Source organism: Vulpes lagopus, chromosome 5 (assembly GCF_018345385.1).
Source record: "Vulpes lagopus strain Blue_001 chromosome 5, ASM1834538v1, whole genome shotgun sequence".
In the NCBI taxonomy this organism is placed as follows: domain Eukaryota; kingdom Metazoa; phylum Chordata; class Mammalia; order Carnivora; family Canidae; genus Vulpes; species Vulpes lagopus.
Window position 1 is genome coordinate 1,952,756 of NC_054828.1, and position 23,037 is coordinate 1,975,792.

Sequence of the window (23,037 nt, forward strand, 5' to 3'; positions counted from 1 at the left end):
ACCACCATCACCACCACCATCACCACCACCATCACCACCACCACCAACACCATCAGCATCACCATCATCACAATAGTCATCTCCTCCCCAGAGACTCAAATGAAAATGTTCTATAAACAGAGCCCAGAGAATGACTCCTTCCCAAAAGCACTGCTTCCGGCTCATACCCCCAGAGGGGCGCTCAGCCTGCCCCTTCCACCCCCCGACAGCCAGCAGAAGACTGGAAGGAGGAGCTATCTAGGGGCTGCAGAGAACCCAGAGGCACCACTGTCCGGGAGCTCACACAGCTCACCTTCCATCAGTGAACTTCGAGAGGACAGAGGAGCAGGGCCTGTCATTCTCAGCTCACAGTGCCATTCCTGGCAGGCTGTCAGCACAGAGGTGAGTAGGAATGGAAGTAAGGAAGGGGATCTTTGTCCCAAAGCCACCTGTCCCCGGGCCACAGGAGTCCACAGCCAAATCCCCCATCAGCCTGGGAAGCAGTCTCCATGGAAAACATGAGCAGCTGAGCAGCCAGCAAGGGGCACCCCAGTGAGGCTCCACGTGGGTGTATACAGGCTACTGGTGCCAGGGAAGGTGTTTGCCAGTGTCCCCTCTCCGGAGCATCAGCATAGAGCACCCTGATACCTTCAGCAGAAAGACTACAGGGAAGATGCTGGAACCTTCCCATGCACCCACAGGATGCCCCCTGCACCTGTCCACCCTGCATCATGACTCCATGTGGAAGTGGGTCCCTCATGCGGCCCCGCAGCTCCCAGGCTGGGTGAACTCTGGGCCTTTATGACCTCTGGCAACTGAGAGGCAGGGGGGGGGGGGCCTCGTGGGAGCAAGCAGGATTTTTCAGGGGATGCTCCACCGTGCAAAGCCTTCCAGAAAGCCCAATGTGGCATTTGGAGGCGATGGTCACTGCGGTCCTGCAGCCCCGGCCCCGCATCCTGGCAAGCCCATCACATAACATATGGGAAGTGGTGCTGCTGGAGATGCTGCCGCCATCTGCCTGGGGACCTCCTGGCCCTGCCATCTCCTGGCATGCGGGAACACAGAGCGGGGCCCACTGCCGCTCAGACAGGCTGGCCTGCCAGAGAACCATGCAACAGCGCCAGAGCCAAGAACGATGCTGTGTGGTAACACAAAGTCATGTTTTGGTAAATGAAGTTACCCGGGACAAAGGGGAGCGCGGCGCAATGAGACCTGGATCGGATCAGCTCTGGGTGCCCTGCTGCTGCGGCACATGGGGCTTTACCATGGGTGCCTGGTAAAGGCACAGCCCTGCAGTGACGTCAGGCCCTCCTCGGAAGGCCCAGCCCGGTCCGGCGGCAGCTTCTGGCCACCATGCCCCGGAGCCTGCTCCTGAGACCAGCCCTGCCAGCTCGCAGCTTCCTCGGCTCCCGGGCACCGGAACCATCACTTCCACCCCTCCTCAGAGCCATTCCTGCAGAGGCTCCTCATGGGACCGAAGTCAGAGAGATGGGCACCACCTGTTAACAGGGTAACAGGGACTCCAGACTGGGCACGCCCAGGGGCTGCTGGATACCCTGCGGCACTGGCCCCGGAGAGGAAAGCTGTCCCCCAGCAAAGTGGCCTCGCTGCCAGCTTAGCCAGGGCTGCTGCTGCTTCTGCACGGCCACTTCCACCCGGTGGGCATCTAATAGGTCCGTGCCGCTGCGCCTCTGCCCCTACACATCACAACTCTCCCCACTGGACATTGAGGCAAGGCTAAACCAGCCCCTTGGACCTGGCATCCACTGAGCTTGCACCGGCCCCACCAACGTGCACGGCCACGAACACGACCCAGGGAGGAGGAGGATACACGCAGTCCTCGCAGGTGCGGCCACAGAGTCTGAAACACGTGGACGATGGGCAGGTTGTACCCATGTCACCTGCAGGAATTTTCTGTAACATCTGCATGGCAACAAAGACCAACCTGGAAAACAGTGAGCCCTACAGTCAGGATATGGTGAGCACCCCCCACGACGCGGCCGTGACCATAAAGAGTAAAGCGAATAAAAACGGCCCATCGGCCTCGGAGAAGCGAGGCTCACAACTGCCCCGGGAGCCTGGCCACCGCCTGCGTCTGGGAGGAAGTCCAGGGTCCGAGCATATGGCGCGGGCCAGGGCTCGGGGAGTCATCCGCGCATAAGCCCCCCGACGGGGTCCCTGGGGCCGGCCTCCAGGGAGGTGAGAGGGAGCACAGACCTCCCCAGGCCCGTGTGCTGTGGGTACCCCTTGCGGCATCTCGGAGGTGAGCACAGGCACTCCCGCCGGCATGTTCCCCGACAGCAGAGGCGCCCGCAGCGAGGCCTGTCACGCGCGCCAGAGCCCACGCCGAGGAATGCTATGCAGGAGTCAGAGAAGGCCCCTCCCCGCGCTCCGATCCTAAAGGAGCTTCAGGAAACGCTGCTAACAGAGCAAACCGAAGCGCGGCTTTAACAGCAAGTTCTCACGAGTGCGTGTTCCGGGGTGGGGGGTGTGGGGCGTGGAGAAGATACGGCGGGGGGTGGGTGTTGATCACGGCTCGGCGGGAGCACGGATTGCTGGGGACGTGGCACGTACCCCGCTTGCGCCCTTCAGACTGCGTGCAGTGTGCGGTGTCCCCTCCTCACTCACACGTGCACACGCACGACGGCATAAGATGCCTGAAGGCGCCCGTATCCATCTACACTCACGTGCGCACACCTGCGTACCCGTACAAAAACACAGGATTAGAAACAGCACATGTGCCTCCCGGGGCAGGGACAACGTGGCCATGCAGGCTGCCAAAGACCCCACTCGGCTCAGCACCCGCTGGTGGGGGCTCCGGACTCCCCCCATGAGCCTGCCGGGCTCCCTGGGGTCCCTGCGGGGCAAGTGGGGCTCTGCCCAGACACACACCCCCAGCTTCGCACTGTCCCTACAGGATGCGCCAGCTGCCCCAGGCCCCCGACCGCCCACCACTCCCTGGGGAGTCACAGTCCCCAAAACGGCGCCGTGACAGAACGTGCAGGGCCGGACGCCCAGGGCCCAGGAGGGCAGGGCACCAGGACGGGCCCACGGTCAGCCACAGGCTCCCGCTGATGCCAGGGCATCGGTGTTGGCTCATCGCCCGCAGCGGGGGCACCCGGGCCACGACAGACGTTAACCGCGGGGGAGGGAGGGAGGGACAGCACGAGAGGAGCGTCTCTATCTCTTGCTCAATTTTTTTCTGACCCTGAAACTGCCCTTTAAAAGGCCTACAATTTTTAAAAACGGTAACATACCAGCACTCTTCACACCCCTTCGCACGACTGAGAACGCACCTTATTATTATTATTGTTATTTTCACTGCGCTGGACACACTAACATGAAATCTACCGTCTTAAGCACCTCTAAGTGTCAAGCTCAGCGGTGTTAAGTGCATCCGCGTTGTTGTGCCACTGACATGCCCCTCGGCCTCCAGAACCCGTCACCTTCCAGAACTGCAAGCATGTCCCCACGAGCCATGACCTGCCCCCTGCCCCGAGCCCCCGGGGAGCCCCACCGGCCGCCTGGCAACATGGCCTCGCCACCTGCGTCCCTCATTCAAGCAGAATGGTTTCTCCTTATCCCATCATGTCTGATGTCCCTTCACACGGGGCCTCCCGGCCGCCCGTGTCCCGGCAGGTGTCGGAAAGCCCTTCCCTTTAAGCCTGAGTAACACCCCAGGTTCCACTCCCGTGCCCGCCGCTGTCCGTCCACCCGTCCACGGCCACTGTGGACACCGTGCCTTCTCGGGACTCAGGACGGCCGTCGCCTGCCCATCTGCGGGTGCACGCCGGGGCCCGGAGCCCACGGAGACCACAGGGCAGCACACCCCGGGCCCCGGTCTGCCGCATCCCCTTCCGCCGCCCCTCACCTCCTCTGGAACGACTCTATCTCGGGAAATTTCAGGAAAACGGTGTGTTGTTTTTAATTAGAGGAAAAAAAATCCTACTGGCACAACCACCCTAATTTCCACAGATTAGTGAGCTCTGCGGTTCCTCACGCTCGCTCCCTTGTTAAACCGTGAAACGCAAGGCGCTGCCTTCAAGATACGTTTCAAAAGCTCTGGAACGCGCCTGCTTAACACAAAAGTTAAGATTTAAACAGTAATGCCACTAATTCCCCTGGAATCAAGCGTAAGTACAGCAGGACGGGAGATAATGAACATCCCGTAAGAACCACACGGAAAGTTGCGTAATCGTACTTAATGATTTTGTTTGCATAATCTTGCCACTTAATAGGGTTACAGGATATCATGTACCAGAAGTTTTCATTTATTTGTCTTGGAACTCAGCTACAGTTGGAGATGGGGTCTGTTCTCGAAGGATTAAAGCCCAGGAAGTTGGCCGCACAGACACGGATGCGCCACAACCGGGCTCCTTCTCGGCCCCAGAGGGGCCCTGGGTGCCCACATCTTCACCTCCAGGCAGCAGCTCCCCATATCACTGACCCTACTGCCCATCCCCAAGCACGTCACTTCTCACCCACAGCACTGGGACAGTCTCGGCAGCCCCCGCAGAGCTCCACCTGGCCGCCTTGGCCCGGAGAGCAGCTGCCAGCACCCCCGCCCAGCAAGGACCCCACGACCACTGGTGGCACACATGCACCCTTTCCTCAGCCTGCCGTCCCCCCAGCAGGAGCACCCCGGCGTCCAGGCCTGCAGACCCCAGCTGGAGCCGACAGTGGGAGGGTCATCACCTCTGCCTCCACCCCCACCTCCACCCCCGGGGCCTGGAGAAGCAAAGGCATCTAGGGTGCAATCATTTTGGGAACAGGGAGTCCCCCAGAACTTAGGGCTGGTCTCCTTGCAGGGACCCGGGATTGTGTTTCCGCCAGAAAAGGCATAATGAGATTTCCTCTGCATTTGGGGGCAGTGAAGGCTGTAGATCTGGGCACACTGCTCCCCAAAGGGGAGACTCCCCTCCACCGGGCCATGGGCTTAAGGAGACACTTCCAGGCTCACCGACCAGGATGTGAGGCCTCACTGGCCCCCGCTGATGGGCACAGCGCACCCGGGAGTCTCCCTGTGGTAGCAGCAGCGCCTGGCAGGCCGAGGGTGCGCTCGTGGAGCTCCAGGGCCAAAGGGCTCCTCCAGGCAGAACACGGCACGCCCGGGAAGGGAACCCTGCTCCCCCAGCCAAGTCCATCCCAAGGCCCAGTGGCAAGCTGGACCAAGGTTCTCTGGGCATGGCGGCCAGAGCTCCACACCAAGAGGTCCGTGTTCCCATCGGGCTGGGCCATGGGGGCCCTGGAGACACCGACAGGGTGCCTGGTCCATAGTAGACCCCAGAGAGGCAGGGACCGCATGCCACAGCCCAGCCCCGAAGCTCTAGGGTCACACTCACGGACAAGCAGGCACCTGCTGGGAAAGGAGGACCTGCAGGGCAGCCCCCTGAGAACCATGAGTGGCCCCAGGTCCCCGGGCACAGGGGACAGCGTGTATGTGGACAGGTACACGCTGGGCACCAGGGTGAGCCAAGAGGCTGCCAGGAGGTGCGAGCCCTGCAGGGCTGCTTGGGCTCCCTGGCCCATGCCATCGGCCCCCTGGGGCTCAGATGCACCGAGGTGTACATGCCCCCCGCTGCCACCCGCCCCAAGCCTGGGTCCCGGCTGCACTCCAAGCCTGGGGCGGCCCTGTCAACCAAGAGCATCCCCGCCCCCCTGGTGCCCGAGAACAGATGCATGCATCGCCAGGTGAACACAGAACATGCAGCTCTGAGGCCCCAGGAGAGTCTGCAGGCCCCTGCACGATGCGGGGGCGGGGGTCCTCTGCACTCTGGCAGCTAGCCAGGCTCCGCCCCGGGCCCCCCCAGCAGTCCCCGGGTGCCCCCCACTGCTGCTGCACCAGGAAGAGCCATCTGGAAGACCCTGGCCACACCAGCCTCCCCGACATCCGCCAATGCCATCAACAGAGACCCACATGACCCTGGGCGAGTCAGCCCCCGCCTCAACTTCCCCATCTGTTAAGTGAAGCAGCCGGACCATTCCACGCGCTTCTTAGCCCTCATCGCCAGCCTGTGCGTCAATGGGTTCCGAGGCTCCTCTTTACAAACAGAACCTAGAAGCCGCGCGGATAGAGCAGGGCCTGGATGGTCTGGGCACAAGGATGCGCTAGGGGAGCTCAGTGGGCGCCCCACGGGTGGAGACGGCTTGCAGGGCGGTCACCCCGCGTCTGCTCCCTGATAGCTGGGTCACCAGGGGACAGCGTCCGCTCGTGGCTGCGGCCAAGGCCACCACTCTGACGGCTCCCCTTCCCTCACTCAGCAAGCCCTGAGGGAGCCCCCGGGAGCCCGCTGGAGGCTCTGCAAACACCAGCCCAGTATGACCGTGGGCTCGGCCTCCGGGGCCCTGATGGCACTCCCAGCGACCTCCGGAGACCAGCCCCAGAGAGCACAGCTGGGACCTCACGGACATCCCTCTGCCTGCATCTGCTAAGTATTCTGGAAAATTCTGTCTTCCAGTCCTCCCCCAACACCGTGCTCCTCCCTCTGTGCCCCTCCGCCCAGAGCCCCCCAAGAATCGCCTCTCAGTACCCGAGGGAGGGCCCAGCACGAACAACAAGGAAGCCAAGGGGCAGGTGGAGGGCGGGCCACGGTGGGGCCAGCGCGGGTCGGAGGACGGGCGGGCAGGAGGGTGGCGAGGCCGGGCGGGATGCAAGGACTGCACCTTCCACGCGTGGCTCTGACTTCCTGCGTGCGTGCACTCACCTCGCCCTCGCCTCCACCTGGAGGACCTGCTGTCACAGCTTCCCGTCAGGGGCAAACTGAGGCACAAGGCATACCAAGTCACCTGACCGGGAGGAGAGCCGAGACGGCGCCTGGGAGGCCACAGGGAGGGGGGCGCTCAGTGACTGGTGGGTGGGAAGGGCAGGTCCCTGGGAGGGCGTTGGCCCAGGACCCTGTGCACGGCAGCTCAGGAGGCCCCTGGACCGGGAGATGCACCTCCCCCCCACAGGGGCTCAGGGCCGCGTGGCCTCAGCAAGCCTCACCCGCTCACCTGCCTCATCTGGGGACATTACAGGACACAGCACGGGCTGGCATGCAGGGGGACCCAGCCCCCCACACCAAGCAGGCCAGGGCGCCCACCGTTTCCTTCCACCACGCACGGCCCCTGTAGGCTACGGCCATCACCTTGGCCTCGGACCCCTGCGGGGGTACAGTGCGCCCCTCGTCCTCACCGGGACCCCTGCCCGGCCCAGGCCTCCCGTGTCCCTCCCCAGCCTGTAAGAGGAGAGAACCTTCCGGACACTTCCTCGGCCTCCCACAACGTGCTGAGCCAACCGGGGCGGGGGGGGGGGGGGAGGCTGCAGCCAGCCTGCCAGGCTGGGGGGCAGAGGCACGCGATGAGAGCCCCCGGGAGTGGGAGCCCAGGGGACAGCCAGGGACCGGGCCTGGGGACCCCCTCCCACTCCCCGAGATGCTGCTTGAACAGTGCCTCCCACCCAGGAGAACCTGCCTTCCATTCTAGAAGATTCTGCATGGAAAGTGGGGTACGGTCTCCCTGTTCACACCCTCCCAGCAGCAATGGGGGAAAAACTCAAAACAACAATGTCTGCACTTCACTTTTGTTGCCAAACCACACACTTAATGGGGAAAAAAAAATAAGTACCCTTCAACTAACAGGAATTAGGGTGCTAAGGGAAAACCAGGAATAAAAGAAGAAACACCAGAAACAGGTTCTTAATAACTTACCAGGTAACAGCCAAATTGGCAAGAGCCTATTCCAATTGGAATCAAAAACGCTTTGGGGCAGGCCAGGCACAAATGTCAAACCGGTTTTCACAATTTTCTTTTAAAAAAAAGATAGATTAGTTTTCAAACGGTCCCGGGCAGGCTGGCTCCCAAGGTGGCCCTGGGGCGCCGAGCGGAGGCCCCCACACGGCCCGGGGAGACGCACCCACAAGGGTAGACTCCGCGGGCTGCCCCTCCCGGCGAGGAGCCACGGCGTCCATGAGGGGCAGGAGCCACTGGCCGCCCGCCCCACCTTCCACCCCCACCCCCCACACACCCACAGGCCGCAGAACCCCGGCACAAAGGGGGGGGCACCGGCCTGGAGCAGGGCTGAGCTGCAGCTCGATGGTCGCCCAGATCGGGGCCTCCAGCCCAGGGAGATGGGGTTGGGGCCAGACGCCAGGGCATACCTGCTTCCACCCCTAACACGGTAAGCCAACGGCCCCCCAAAGATGGGTCCACCCGGAACCCAGAATGCGGCCTCAATGGAGCAAGTGTCCTCGCGAATATGATGAAGCCTCTTGAGATGGGATCATCCTGAATCCGGGTGGCCCTAAATCCAGGGACGAGGGTCCTTGCAAGAGACGAGCGGGGCATTTGGGAGGGGTGAGGATGCAGGCACCCAGTCCACAGACTCAGAGACGGCAGCCACAATGCAGGGGCACCCAGACTGGGCGGTCCTCCCCAGAGAGGGGTCGGGGAGCACCAGGAGCCCCAGAAGGAACAGCCCTGCTGACACCCTGCTCTAGAACGTGGCTCCGCAGTTGGGACCCCACGTGTCTGTCTGTGCTTGGGGCGCCCCATGTGCGGTGCTTCGCGCTGTGCCGACAGAGCCACCGTCCCCTCTGACGTCCGCCCTGGAGCCCGGGTCCCCCAGCGGAGAGCCTCTCGGTCCCTGGCCAGCCTGGACACCCAAGGAAGCGACCAGGGCTCCTCGAGGGCAGCGCCCTACACCTGCGGAAGTCTCCGGAGCTCCCAGGGCCTGTAGCTTGACCCCTGCCCACTGGCGCCCCGTCCCGCGCACCCGGCGGGCGCTCAGCAGATGCGCATCCCGCCTGCGAGGTACGTCTCCACGCCTTCCCCACGCCCGAGACCACGTTCCCACCTGGAGGCAGCCCGCGTCTCCCGTGACCAGGATGCAGCACCACCACCACAAATAGAAGGTAACCGTAAAAACACACACACGTGCAAAATGTACAAAATGTGCAAAACGCCGACCCGTGTCCTGCATAAAGCCAGCCCGTGGGCCGGCAGCGGCGTGTGCCGCACTCTGGGAGATGCTGGATTTGCAGCATCTGCTCCACCCGACGGCTGACCTGGGGAGGCAGCGTGCACCCCGACTTGCAGCTCCAAGGGCATCGCTTCGTGGGTGCATACACTCCAAAGAGAAGCCACTGCGCGCGCCTGTGCCATCCCGGCCCCCTGCCTGAGTCAGAGGGGAGGAGCGCGGCGAGCCCCTGCACCCCCGAGAGCGTGCCTCCCCCTCCCCCAAGCCCTGGCACATGCACGTGACTCCTCGGCCATGTGCTCCCTCCACCACCTGCCCTAACACGTCACCACAAACATGCAGTTCAAGCAACAGGAATCCACCCTCTGGGGGGCCTGCAGGCCAGAGGTCCCCGTGCAGGGAGCAGGGCCCTGCTTCCTCCGGAGGCTCCTTCCTGCCTGTTCCCGCTCCCGGTGGCCGTGTCCCCCACCCCGTACCCCCGGCTCTTCTCTCCTAAGGACACCTGTTATGGGATTAGGGTGGACCCTCACCCAGAATGATCCAGGGTGACCCTGTCTCCAAATCCTTAGTTAAACGACCTCTGCGAAGACCCCATCTCCAAACACAGCTGCATCCACATGCTCTGGGCACACACGTTTGGGGGGCCCCACATGTGCATTTCTCACACGTGCACACACTTGAGCTCCGGCCCCACCTCTCCCCCTGGGGCCATTGGCTCCCCAGCACAGAGCCTTGCCCGGCATACAGCAGGCGCTGGGTGTGTGCTCAGCGCACGCCTATCAAGGCTATCATGGAGGCAACAGTCCTGGGAGCGGGGTGCTGCGGCTGCCCCCGGGGTCAGAGCACCGAACACATCCTGAAGTCCTCGGGGCAGAGCTACTGACGTGCAGGCCTGGGCTCTGCTCGTAGCACAGCAACTCAGAGGGCCTGGCTCATTGCCATGGTAGTTGGAGAAGACACGTCACGAGTTAATAAACCCTGCCTTCTGTGTGGCAGGTTTTATTTATTTTTAAAAAAAAACGTTTTTTTTTTCTTAAGCCTCAACACGGCGCTCAAACTCATGACCCAGAGATCCTGACCTGAGCTGAGATCGAGAGTCAGAGGCTCGACCGACCAAGCCAAAGAACGTGCATTTTAAAGTGAGAACAATAAAGAAAGAAAGAAAGAAAGAACAGCCTCTAAATAGATGTGGGTTAGAATCCACAGGGGTGAGTGTGGACAGGAACAGTGCGGGGACAGTATTCCCGCAGGGTCCTCGGGCAGCACCCCAGACAGACACTCACTAGGACCCACCCCACACAAGCTGGGGGCACCGGCAGGCAGGGCAGGGGCAGGGCAGAGGGACCCCCCTGGGCACATCCAGCTGCAGGTCCTGCTGTCACCAGGAGACTGAGGCCCCGGCCCGGGTCCCTGGCATCCAGGGAGCTCTAACCCCATGGCCTCCCCAGAGGGCAGACGGACGGCCTTGAGGATGACACCACCTGTCCCAGATGGCCAGGGCCCTCTTCCTGCAGGGGCGCTGCACACCTCGCCTTGGCCTTCCCATGCAGAAAGGGAAAGCAACCCCCCACCCGCATGCAGCGCCGGCATCCCTGGGGCCTCAGCCCAGGCCCAGCTTGGAGCAAGGGCCTCCCCTCTGCGGATCTGAGGGGCCGTGAGCTAGGGGCGGAAGCAGCTCCACGAGCGGGGCACTGAGCTTGAGACCCAGCAGAGCCCGGTCTGTTTCCAAAAGTTCAGAACAGGAAGAGAGGAGGACAGGGCGGGGCGCACCTGGGGCAAGCGGGCGGGGGGTAGCAGCCCCAGCATCCGCAGCGCTCATCCTTCCGCCACGACTCGGGGGCTTCGCGACAGATGAGCCCTATGGGCGTGGGGACGTCTGGCACCGCAGGCTTGAGAGTCAAGTCCGGGGGCATGTCCTTTGCTTCCGCTCCCGGCCCTCCCCCTGCAGCCGGCCTCCACCTCCGCCATTCAGGGAGAAGCAGACAAGAGCAAAGTGACTCGACGAGCCCCTAGGCGCAGGGGAACTGCACATACCACTGCTCGGGTGACACAGCGGCCGGCCCCTTGACACTGCATGACCACGGCAGGCAGCTCTGGGCAGCCCCACGGGAGGTGGGTCCTGGGATGCCCCTGCGCACGTGCCCACATAGCCCAGGCGGGGCGCTCAAGGAACGCGTGTCAGTTCACCGAGAGCTCCACCACGACGCCCCATGCGGGGCTCCCCAGGCGATGGCCCGAGTGTGCAACACACAGGACATCAGGAGTCCTCAGACCTCTTGGCCGCGAGGAGGAGGTGCAGGGCACGTAGGGGGACCTCCACCACCACTTCCCACAAATCTGTTTGGACAAAAGTGTCCCATGCCCTCGGGGATCACCGGGGAGTGGCCGTGGGCACCGTCAGGCCGTGGACACCGTCAGGTCACACAGCTGAGCGTGGCAGGCACAGACGGTCACGGTGGCCTCAAGGACACCCCACGACGGGAAAGCAATCCGTGCACCCCTGCCCGACGTCTTCCCTGGGCTCGGGGAGGCAAATCGCGCGGGCAGTGTGGACGGGGGAAAGCAGAGCGATCCAGTGCAGCCAGGACTTCCGGGGGAGATGCTCACCCTCCTCCCCACCTCTCCGTCCAGAGAGGTGCCCCCCGCCCCCCAGCATGGGGACGGCCTGTCCCTGGGCTTCTTGCCGGCTTGTCGGGAACCTGGGTGTGTCCATGGCAAGGGCCTCCCTCTCAGCCCAGGCCCAGCTCCGTGACACCCGTTACCCTCCCTCCCTGCCCGCAGCCGTGGGCCGCCTCGCTCAACAGCATCTGCGGGGGGATGTCACCAGGGTCCCCGAACACTTGGTAACTAAGGAACCTCCTGAAAAAGCAGGTGGATCGGGCCTACCGCCCCCCTCGGCCACCTTCCCCCCCACCCCGTCTGCTGGTCCTGCTGCTTCCTTCCCGTGGGGACGCCCGTCCTGGAGGCCTGTCGATCTGTCCGGGGAGGGCGCGCCATGGCCTGGCCGTCAGCGCCCCCGGAAGGGCGGGGAGCCTGGCCATCCCGCACGGGCCGCCCTAGAAGCCAGGACCCCGGGAAGGCCTCCCAGGCTGGGAGCAGCTGGGAGCAGCTGGGAGCGTAGGCTGGCGCTCAGTCGGGCAGGGAGTGGGGTGCACTCAGCAGGGATGCCGTGAGCGGCTGCGCACCGACCAGATCAGCTGGCATCCCGCATCCTCTTCGGCTTGGCATCTGCCCCCAGAGCCCTGAGCCCCTCGCCACCACCCCGAGCACCATCCCGTCCGGCTGATGTAACCCGGGGGTCGTCTGCCCATGCATGTTGGTGAACCGAGCCCAGAAGGAGCACAGCCGCCAGGCACCCGGCACAGGGTTAGACACCCATCTGCCAAGGACCCGATGCAGCCGCCCAAAGCTTCAGCTTCTCTGCCTTCCCATGCTGCCGGCCGGGGACGCACCTGGCACCATGCCAGTCTGGCTTCCGCATCCCAAAGGCCATCTGCACAAGCGTGTGTGAGCCATGGCTCGGGTCTGCACGAAGGCATCCAGGACGTGTGAAGGGAGTAAGTGTGCAGGCGTGCAAGGGGACGGGTGGGTCCTTGCAGAGAAAAGGGCAATGTGAGCACACATGCGTCCTGCTGACCTCTGTGACCTCGCTGGGCCTCACTCTGAAAACACCCCTTCCACAGGATGGAACGTGGCCACGCAAGGCGTGGAACCTTCTGGAGACGCTCGGCCACACATGATGTCAGGTGTAAGGGAGGGAAACGCAGAGGCCTCCCCTTCCACGCCCCTCGTCGGGCTGAGAGGCTGCAGGCAGAGGGGCCGTGTGCACGTCCGTCCATGTGTGCACGAATGTGTGTGCGAGAGAGCGTATGTATGAGCAGGGCTCAGGCTGTGCCGCACACACCCAGGGTGGGGGGGGGGGGGCAAGGAACGGGTCTGGCCTCCGCACGGGAAGAGCTCCCAAACGGCAGGCCGTGCACCCTGCAGCAGGGCAGCCACGGGAGTCACTAATGTCCACCCAAAACACACCCCGAATCCATTCACTAGAACACGTGTGTGAGGAGCAGCCCCACGTCAGGGGCAGACGCACCTGCGTGCATGTCTGTCAGGACTCCCTTCACACACGTCACGCGTGTTTGTACACTTTTTACCTCTACATGATGGAGAGGAAGGAGTGGCGGCCCCTGCCTGGGTCCTGGCGTCACCACCCAGGCGCTCGGCCCCCACGTCCGCAGCTGTGCCTCAAACCTGGTTCACGACGCACGTCACCGATTCCACGCGCCAAAGGGCGTTACACACAAGCCCGGGGAACCTTCGAGTCATCCAACCCCACATCACTCATCAGTCCTTGTTACACTGCTAAGGGAGGGGCTGTGGCCGCCCCATGGCCTCTCCACTCCTGGGGTCCCCACACTGCTTGGGGGCCTGCCCCCCAGACACGGGCGCAAACGCGGATGTGCGGCCCTGGGAGGGGTCCTGCTGCCCTCTGCGCAGCTCTCCCACCAGCGAGGCCAAGGCCTGTTCCCAGGGCTGCTGCGGGGGGGCAGCGTCAGCTCGGTCCCCCCCACCCCGCATGTGTGACCTCAACGCCGCGGGCTCCACGGGCCCCAGGTAGCACGCCCACCTCCCCAGGGGCCTCCGCAGGCTGCTCCCACTGCCCACAGCAGGACTGAGCCACATCACGTCTGAAAAGTCACCTCCATTTCCGGTCCTTTTATGTGTTAACTTTCACGGCTGTCAGACACTCTGCGCCCAGCCTCCCGTTAAGGTGAGTGTGGGTTTTATTTAGATTCTCTGTCACACGAGGAATGGTAGTAAATGATAAAGGAGCCGGTTATTCCTTGAGCCTTTCGATCCCACCACCTCCCCGCAGCCACTCGCACTTGCCGGACCCCCCCAGGACTGTGCTCCCCGTGCAGGGAGAAGTCGCCAGGCCTCGGTGGGGTTGGGGTCATGGGCCCACTGGGAGAGCCCAGGGCTGGGACCTCCCGTGTGCGTGCACACACACCTGTGTGCGGCACCGCAAAGGCACGAGGCACGGCGCCCGGCCCGGAGCTCCCAGGACCACCACACCCTCACCAACCCGCTCAGACCTCGGGGGTGCACACGTGCTCTAACCGGGAAGATTTTTGTTTTCATTTTTTTTTTTTGATTGAATCAATATTTCCGATGGAATCATACGTTCGAAAAGGTGCCGTTAGCCCTAAATTCTCTGTTGTTTAAAATTAGCTGCCGGCTGTGACAAACACGGGAACGCTCCGTGCTGGCGGCTACTCTTGTGACCAGGACAGCAATTAGTGATCCGCGCACAGAGCCACGTCCATTAACGGAAGGCCACCCGGGGACTCGACGGGGTCAAGCATGCCGCCCCCCCCCCCGGCCTTGGGTTCACAGCAAGCAGCTAACCCCGCGTGTGAATGTTGAGTCGTGTTGACTTGATCACGCGGCGCGTGCCCCAGAGCGGCTGCCCAGGCCCCGCGGGCCACGGCGAGTGCCCAGCTGCAGACGCGGGGCTCACCCATCTCACGCACGCACGCCCCTGTCGCCGGAAGGACTTACAGACACAGACCTCTACCTCCTGTCTGTGTTACAGACACAAATCCCGGGGGCTCCCTCTCACTCGCACTTCCCGGCCCTGCTCCTGCCTCGTCTCCTGCGCAACCCCAAGCCCCCAAACCTCACCGCCCAAGGGGCCGGCCCGGCGAGGGGTCGGCGCTCACATCTCCCTGCCGCTCCTTACTGGTTTTGTTCATCTTCACATCAACACAAAAGCCGTTAATCTGCGGGCAGGGCCGTAATCTGTCAAGCGAATGAAAGACGGGAGAAAGATCTATTAAAGTCCCTCAAAGAGAAGCGAGCGGAGCTAAGGGGAGAAAGCAGCGGTGGCCCTCCTCCGCCAGGGGCCTGGCTCGCCATGGCAGAGGCGCTCGGCCCCCTAAGTACGCGGCTGTGTTTTGAACCAGGTCCCAGGATCCCCAAACGTACATTTGCACGCTGCGTTCAGGAGCCGAACACGGGGCCTCCTGCATCCCAGGGCAGGGTCCAGGTGTCCCGAGGAGCGAGCAGGGAAGGTGCTGTAGGGGCCCCGGTGCGCCCCGGCCTCCCACCCCCCGGCCACGGCCACGGCCACAGCCAGGGGCTCTCTCCAGCTGCCCGAGCCAGGCCCGCTCCTACAAAGGCTGGGCCAGCCAGGGCTGCAATTAGGGAATCACAATGCACGTCCCTCCCCAGTCACAGCCCTATTCATCTTCCCAAACAGTGGGAGGCGGACTGGCCAGAGGGGGACCGACCAGCCACAGGGTGACCTGCATGTCCGCACAAAAGGCGAAGTGTGGACAAACGGCTCCCCGCGTCCCCCATTCTTCATCCCTGAAACACCAGATTCATGGAAATGGCTATTGAAACAACTCTTTCCCGCTCATCTGCGGACGACGAGCCCCAGCTGCCTGCCGGCCCGCCTCGCCACCTCCCTCCCACTGACCAGCACGCTCCCGGAGCAAAGCGGCCCGGCGCCTGCAGCTTGCGTCTCCCGTGCAACGAGGGTGGGCCCCGCCAAGGGGACGAAAGGGACAGGTCAAAGGACAGGGATGCTGCTGGGCCACCCCCAGGCGGCGAGAACCACCGTTTCCAGGCCGACTAACGGGACTTCCAGGACCCCTGGGGGGTGCTGCTCAGGCAAACACCGGACTTCCAGTCTGGCTAAAGGATTCGGTGGTGTCGGAGCTCGCACCTGCTCCACGGCCCCGTGTCCTGCCCCGCCCCCATTCCTACACCGCCTTCTAGAACACTGACATGTATGTTTCTGCTTCAAAGTAAACGCCGAGATCTTCTGCAAAGGACTCTCAGTAACCGGCCCTCAAAAATACTTCACTCCTGAGCCCGGTAATTTGCTCAAACGTTGACCTGCCCCGCACGCAGCATCTTTGAACCCAAGGATAGAAGCTCTTGCCCCTTGACCAAAAGAAACCATCCTTAAGGCTTGAGGCCTCAGGAGGATGGCACCGTCCTCCGAAGGGATGGGGACCGGTCAGCTCCCGTGGGGCACGCGGGAGGGAATCGTTCAGCCACACGCCATCAGAGCAGCCAGTGGCTTTAGTCGCTTACTAAGTCACAGCTTCAGAACCAGGGACGATTCCCTCCATCACACAAACTCCCCACGCAGACGGGCACTTGCGACCTTGGAGAGACGCAGTGAAACTTTAGCACGCGTTCCCTCTCCAAAACGAATCCCCTCCCCACCCAAAAAAAGGGAAAGAAAAGTAAAGGGCATAACACCTGAACAAGGCTCAGCTGCCCAGGGGGGCCTCTGGCCACCTGGTGGGTCCTCGGATCCTCTGGGGGAGGACACAGCTGAGAACGGCCCTCTGGAGTCGTGCCAGCCTGGCTGGACCAGCCCAAGGCAGAACCACCCGGTTCTGATGCAGGTCAGGTAGCCAGTGTTGGGGGGAGCTGGCCTCCACCCGCGGGGGGGCGACGCATCAGGCCCCCGCAGGGCAGGGCAGGCCTGCAGCAAACCCCTGGGACGGCCACCTCTCCCTTCGGGGCCTGGACCCAAACCCAAGGGAGAGGAACGGACGTGGGGCCGCTGGGGGGAGGTCACCCGGCCTGGGGCTGGCCTCCCACACCTACCTGCTTCCCTGGGAAGCCAGCAGCAGCTCATTAATTAGGCAGGGAAGCAGCTGAATGTTGCAAATCCTTCCTTTGTAGGAACCCAGAGCTAATGAGGATCCGCCGGCATTTCCCAGCCACACCAGCTCCCTCCTAAGCTTCGCCTTCCCTGCCGGCCAGGGGGAGCGCCGGGCAGCACTGGGGTGGGTGGCAGGGTGCCTGAGGGCAAGGGCACCCGACAGACAGCCGTGGGGGCCGTGGGTGCCGCCGGGGTCGCGAGTGCCGCCAGGCTGAGCCCAGGCTGCGGCAGGACGGAGCTCCAGGAGGGCCCTGCTCCCGGCCGGGAAGTTTGCAGGGTGCCCACCCCACCCCACCCCACCGCGCCGGCGGCCTCCGGCATCGGGGAGACAGGCTCCCTGTCCCCAGGAAGAACCGTGCAGCCTCCGGGTCCCGCCTCCCCGCGCGCCCGGCCACGTCGCAGGGCCGGGATCCGGGCGCCCGGAGGGCCTGGCGCGCACCCCCCGCCCGCAGGTCCCCGGCCCGGCCCGCGGGCACAGTGGGGAGCGGCCGGCGGCGCGCAGGCCTCGCGCCCGGCTCCGGCTCCGGCTCGCTCCGGGAGCCCAGCCCCGGCCCCGCCGGCCGCCAGCGTGGAGCGCGGGTGCCACCTACCGAGGGCCGCGGGGAGCCGGCGGGCGGCGCGGGGAGCGGGCGGGGGCGCGGGGCAGCCTCGGCCGGCCCGGAGCCCGCGCGCCCGGCTCCCGGCCCCCGGCCCCCGGCCCCCGGCTCCCGGCTCCGGGGGGCCCGCAGGGCAGGCGCGCCAGGACCCCGCCGCTCGGGGCTCGGGGCTCGGGGCGCGGGGCGCGGGGCGCGGGGCGCCGGCGCATGGTGCGGGGCCGGGCGGCCGGGGCACGGCGCGGGGACAATTACCTTCTTTGAGGAACTGCGCGTGGAGGAGCAGGACGAGGAAGCAGCAGAGCGCGGCCCCCGCGAGCGCCCAGAGCGCCTTCGGGAGCTGCATCGCGCGGTGCGCGCCCGGCCGGCGCCCCCGGAGCCCCCGGAGCCCCCGAAGCCGCGCTGCCGAGGTGCAGGCGCCGCATCCGCGCCCCGCCGGGTGCAGCCGCCCCGCCGCCCGCCCGCGCCCCCCGCCCGCCGCCGCCGCGACTGGAGGCGCCGCTCCGGGCGGCGATGCGCGTCCCGCGGGCAGGGGGGCGGGGGCGGGGGGCGCGGGGAGGCGGGGGCGGGGGTTAGCGGGAAGTGTCGGGCCGCGGCGGCCGCCGCTCCGGCCACTCGGCCAGCATCGCGGGCTGCGGGGCGCCGGGGGCCCGGGCGCGGGGGGGCGGCCGCCGCGGCCCCATGAATCAGCCCCGCCGCCGCCCCCGGAGCCGCGCCGCCCGCAGGGCCCGGACGACGGGCCGCCGATTGCGCAACGGCCGGCGCAGGGGGTCCTGCGCGCTCGCCCTCCCCGCGGCCGGCTCGCCCCCCCCGCCCCGCCGCCGCCGCCGCCCCCGCCCCCGCCCCCGCCCCCGCCCCCGCCGCCGCCGCCGCCGCCGCCGCGCTCGCTCCGGCCCGGGCTCAGGGGGCCGCGCCGCCGCCGCCGCGGAGAGCCGGGCTCGGGGCCGGGGCTGCGCGCAGGGCGCGGGGCCGCCGCAGCATCGCCGCCGCCGGGGCCCGGCCCAGCCCGCCCAGGTCCAAGTTGCGCGGCCCGCGCGGCCCCGGACGGACCGGCCTCCCCGCGCCCCGCGCCCCGCGCCCCGCGCCCCGCGGCCGCTGCGGTCGGACGAGGCCCGAGGCCGCGAGCAGGGCCGGCGGCGGTGCCGACAGGTGGGGCCCGGCCGCCCGCCCGCCCTCCCCTCCGCTCCGCTCCGCTCCGCTCGCCCCAGCCGGAGTCCGGCCCGCGCCCGCCGCCGTCTGCGCTCCGCCCGGTCCGCGGAGCCGCCGATGCGCACTGGGCCGCGCAGGGGACCCGGGGGACCCCGCCGCCCTGCAGCGCCCCCGCCTGGCGCGCCCGCGGGTCAGGCGGGGCCTGTCCAGCCCGAAGCCGCGGGTCGGGCTCCACCTAGGTGCGCAGGGGCCTCACTGCAGAGCCTCCGCGGCGGGCGGCCGCCTCCAGCGCGCCCAGCCCCCTCCCCCGCCGCGCAGCCCCGGGCCCGAGCCGGCTCTCCCAGGCCTCGCGGCGGCCCTCGCCGACCCGCGGCACCTCTGCCCGGAAACACACACGCACACCAAGTCCGGGCCCGGGGAGGGGACATCCTGCAGGCCGGCACCCGGGGGTGGGGGCGCACAGCAAACGCCCAGATGTGCACGACAGTCTGGAGGCAACGGGGGCACCTCCCTGCCTGCCTGGTCCGGTCTAGGCAGGGGCGCTCTCCCTTCCGGGCACTGGCCTCGCCTGCGGTGCCCGGGCCGGGAGCACCCGCGTCCTGCTGAGGGTGGCTGCCAGCACCGAGGCTGCTGTAGTAGGTAGGCCTCTCTGGGCAGTTTTGGCTGAATTGAATTCAAAGGCCCAGCAAAGAGCTGGGATGTGGGAGGGAGCCGGAGCCTCTGCACCAACCTGTGCCTTTGCCTTGCTCCAGACAGTTGGGCGGCAAGGACACCTCCCCTCCCCGGGGGGGAGGGGGGGGGCTGAGGGGCTTTGTGAGGATAAGGTAGGGCTGGCAGGAAGGCAGCTCCTTCCCAGACATCTATGTACCAGGAAGGGAAAGCCGGCAGACCTGGAAGGGGCTCCCAGAGGTCAGGTAGGTCCGGGCCCTCACTGTGTGTTTGGGGAAACGGAAATCCACAGATGCATGGATGCAGGCACCAAATCCAACAAAGAAGGGCAGGCCAGGACTAGCACCCCACTTGCCACCGCCTGCCTCCCATGATCAGAGGGGAGGCCACCTGAGAGTCCCTCCCACACCTCCGGGGGCATCAGTCCCCAAGGCCCCTGCCCTCCTGGGAAGCCTTGTGAGATGAGGGTGCCAGTCCCAACCCTCACCCAGAGAAGTGGCCCTGGTCTCGCCCCAGCCAGCGACTCGGGACCTCAGAGAGGGCTGGTGTTCTGCAGCCCCTTCTCGGAGCCCCGTTTCCTGTCCTGCTCCCCTGCCTTCACCCCCTAGACACTTTCCAGTAATACCCTACCTGTGGCAATCACTGGGGGAACCGTCCTGCCTCGTGTGCACAGTCTGACCTCCACCAAGGTCACTGCTGTCATTCCTCACGTGGAGCAGAGCTGTCCGCTTCAGAAGGCTTAAGGGTCACCGGGGCGCTTATTCTGTACGCACACCCAAGACCCCAGAGAAACATCAATCGGGAAACAGAGCCCACCTCTGACATCCCATGTTCCCAATTAGGTGCATATTAATTGAAATTTGAAAAATTGAAAAATACTTTAAATTCACCAGGGGAACTTTAAAAACTAACCATTTGGACAATCTTTCTGTAAAGAGAATTAAAGAAAAGGAAGTTCATAAAGAGAAACACATGGGCATTTATTTGCAACAGGTAGGTTACGAGGACCTATGAGTCCTGCTGTGGCGGCCAAAGCACCTCCTCCTCTGGGCGCCAAGTACTTCTACCAGTAAATGTGTGTGGCATGGCTTGTACCCCTAGAGGCAGTAACGGGAAGATCGAGGGACCCTGTGGCTGGCGCCCACAAGAGTGGGTCAATAGTGCACATGATGGAGGCCCCAGTGCCACTGGGAAGTCTGTTCAAAAGGGCAGGGTAAGCATCAAGGCAGACCTTGGACAGAGACTTCCAGTTCTCACCAGAAAGACGTTTTCAAAATTGATAAAACTGCAATGGTGTTGAGAGTCAAGAACAAGGACAATCTGGAGGCCAGAAAGGGTGAGAAAGGATGCTGCAGGACAGGGCCTGAAGCTGGAGCCACCAGAAGCATGCCCAGGTCCTCCCCTACTGGCCCGTGTTGCCAAAGGAGGAAGCAGCGTGTCCAAGGCACGTGGGCACGTGCTCACAAAGTGGACACTCACTGGAAGGGGGTTGTATTTCCACAGTGCTGCGTTGGTTTGTTGCCCACTCCCCTGTCACACACAGCTGGTGTCAGACAAATTTAGCTCAGGCTTGAGCGAGGGGAATGCTGCCCAAAGAGAAAGGTGGCCCCAGCCCGGAGAGGTCCCCAGAGTGCTGGAGGTGTAAGACCCTGGGTGGAGAAAGTCTGCATTCTGTGTGATATGTCTCTGGCTTACGACTGGCATTACCTTCGAGTGGGCACAGAGGCAGTAAACACAATAGTGTAGGTATAACTGTGATTCCGCCACTGACAGAAATCCTAGGAATCTTCGTATCACGTTACAGCTCTTGCAAATATTGCAAAATACTGTTTCTGTTCACCTTGACTTCAAATTACAGTTGCCCCACTGCCAGACGTTCTTACATAATGTTTTAATAAAGCAAACATTACTCTATCAAAATCAACTTTCCAACATTTGATAAAACTCGTTTTGATATAATTGGTTTTCTTGGTACTTTATATGTTTCTCTGTTGCACTGAGAAGGGTCCCACTGGCTTCCCCAGATTGCACAAACAGGACTGGAAAATACCCCCCAACCCAGATTCTCCCAGTCAAGCAAGAAGCCTGCTGGGTTTCACAAGACCATGGTGACCCACACTGACCAGTCACTGCACACACCTCAGCCTTTATTCCTAGACAGGGAGGACCCGGCAGGCAGGACCACCAGGTAGCTGCAGAAAGGCAGTGGCATGAACAGGAAGGAAGACTCAGGATGCTGATAGTCTATACCTGAAATGTGTAGGACGCTGATAGTCTACACCTGAAATGAGATGGTTGAGATCAGAAATGATTCGAGGAAGAGAGAAATCATAATAATCATTCTAAGTAGCATCATTCAGGCTACTCTGAAGTAAAGGAAACTGAGAGAGCAAAAAAAGCCGGGAAATGAATGTGCTAACCACCTTTAAGCTCAGGGGCACGGGCATTACTGAAAACCGGGGTGCAAAAAAACCGGCAAAGGCATGTCCCAGAACAGAGAGCAAGTGGAAAGTGCCCCGAGAAGGTAGGTGAAAGTCGAGACACACACGAGGTATATCCTGGCTGCCAACCTTTCGCTCACTAGGCATTCTAAAGGAGAAAAACAAAGGGAACAGAGAGCAGGAAAAGTCACATACGTGAAGTGAACACACATCATCCAATACTAGGGGCCCCATATTCTGAGCAGATCCACCGGGCAGGCCCAGACCCAAGAAATGCAAGAAACCCTCAAAATCGGTCAGAAGAAACAGAACACCAACAACTAATAATGACTTTTCATTTAGCAAAACCAGCTTCTGGGAGCAATGGGAGCAGGCTTTTTAAGTCCTGACGGGAAATGATACGGCTTCCAGAATTTTATACCCAGTTCAGCTGTCCACATGGCAAACCACTGAAGGGCATTTGAGAGTTCAGTTTAACCCGTGACAGACCCCAAACAAAAAGCTGACATGCCAGCAGCCAGAGGAATCCAGAAATGGGGTGTGGGAATATGGGATCAAGAAAACATAGCTTCTCTGACTCTTCAGAACCACAGTAAACTAAAGAAAATGCGTACAAATGCATGAGGCCCTCACACATGGAAGAATCTCCTTCCACTGCTAAAACGCTTTGCAATAAATCCCTCTTTCTCCACCAAGCTCACCACAAATGTGACATATGCATAAAATCTGTGGAGTAATACCGTGACTGCCATATTTTCATTTTCGAGGTTTAAAAACAAGGTGTAGATAAAGCTCAGAAAATTATTTATAGTAGAAAGATAACTAGAAGTTCTTAATCCTTGTGTTTTCTTAATTATACAGAGGAAGTTAGGTGGAGAGTGGAAGTGGAGAGTGGGCTTTGTGCATCCTCCCCAGCTTGGAACACAGGGGGCAGGTGCCAGCCCGTGGCGATGAGCCGCAAAATGTCAGCAGACACCCGAAATCAGAGGGTCAGGTAAAAAAAAGTAAGTAAAAATTACAGCAGAAGGGCCAGAAGGGGCAAAGAGTACACTCTTCACAGTTTCGCTCCTGGGGAAACGGTCAGGGAGGTAGAATCATAGAATCCTGTTTGTCATTTCAAAACTTAATTGGCTGCTTGAATTTTTTAACACACAGACCATGTGGTGTTCTATGATTTGAGAAAGTGTATTTTCCCAAAGATAACGTGACATGCGTTCTATCCATATAACGCAACGGTTTGCAGTAGCTGAAGAGAATAAGACGATGGTGTACATGTCCATGGGTGTGTGTGTGCAATAGCCGTCTGCAGGGATTTGTTAAAATGGTGTGAGCACGTGCACTTTCCAACCACCAAAGGCCGTAGGAGTGTTGGGGCGGGACTCTGGCCTTGGTTAATGGGGAGAAGTCATCTCAGTGGAGGAGAGTCCGGGTGGCATCCTCAGAGGGAGGAAGACGCAGTAAATGCAGCAGGTAGGGAGCTAGCAGGCAGGCTTCGGGAGCGGACAGGAGCAGTGTTCGGGCCTGCATGCTGACCCAGACGGCCACACCCTTGGGGAGGGCTTGG

At 62.9% G+C, this 23,037-nt stretch overlaps 1 protein-coding gene across 2 annotated transcripts in view; it reads right to left on the reverse strand.

Annotated features, from left to right (window-relative positions):
- TAFA5 (TAFA chemokine like family member 5) overlaps window positions 1-23,037 on the reverse strand; it is a 151,132-nt gene that overhangs the window by 72,023 nt on the left and 56,072 nt on the right. The window contains exon 1 of one of the 2 annotated variants that reach the window (XM_041756828.1): window positions 17,470-17,672. The exons of the other annotated variant lie outside the window; for it this stretch is intronic. Coding sequence (XP_041612762.1) covers window positions 17,470-17,560 — 91 coding nt within the window. The 5' untranslated portion in view covers window positions 17,561-17,672. Of the gene's footprint in view, window positions 1-17,469; window positions 17,673-23,037 lie in introns of those variants that run through there. 2 annotated transcript variants of the gene reach the window in all.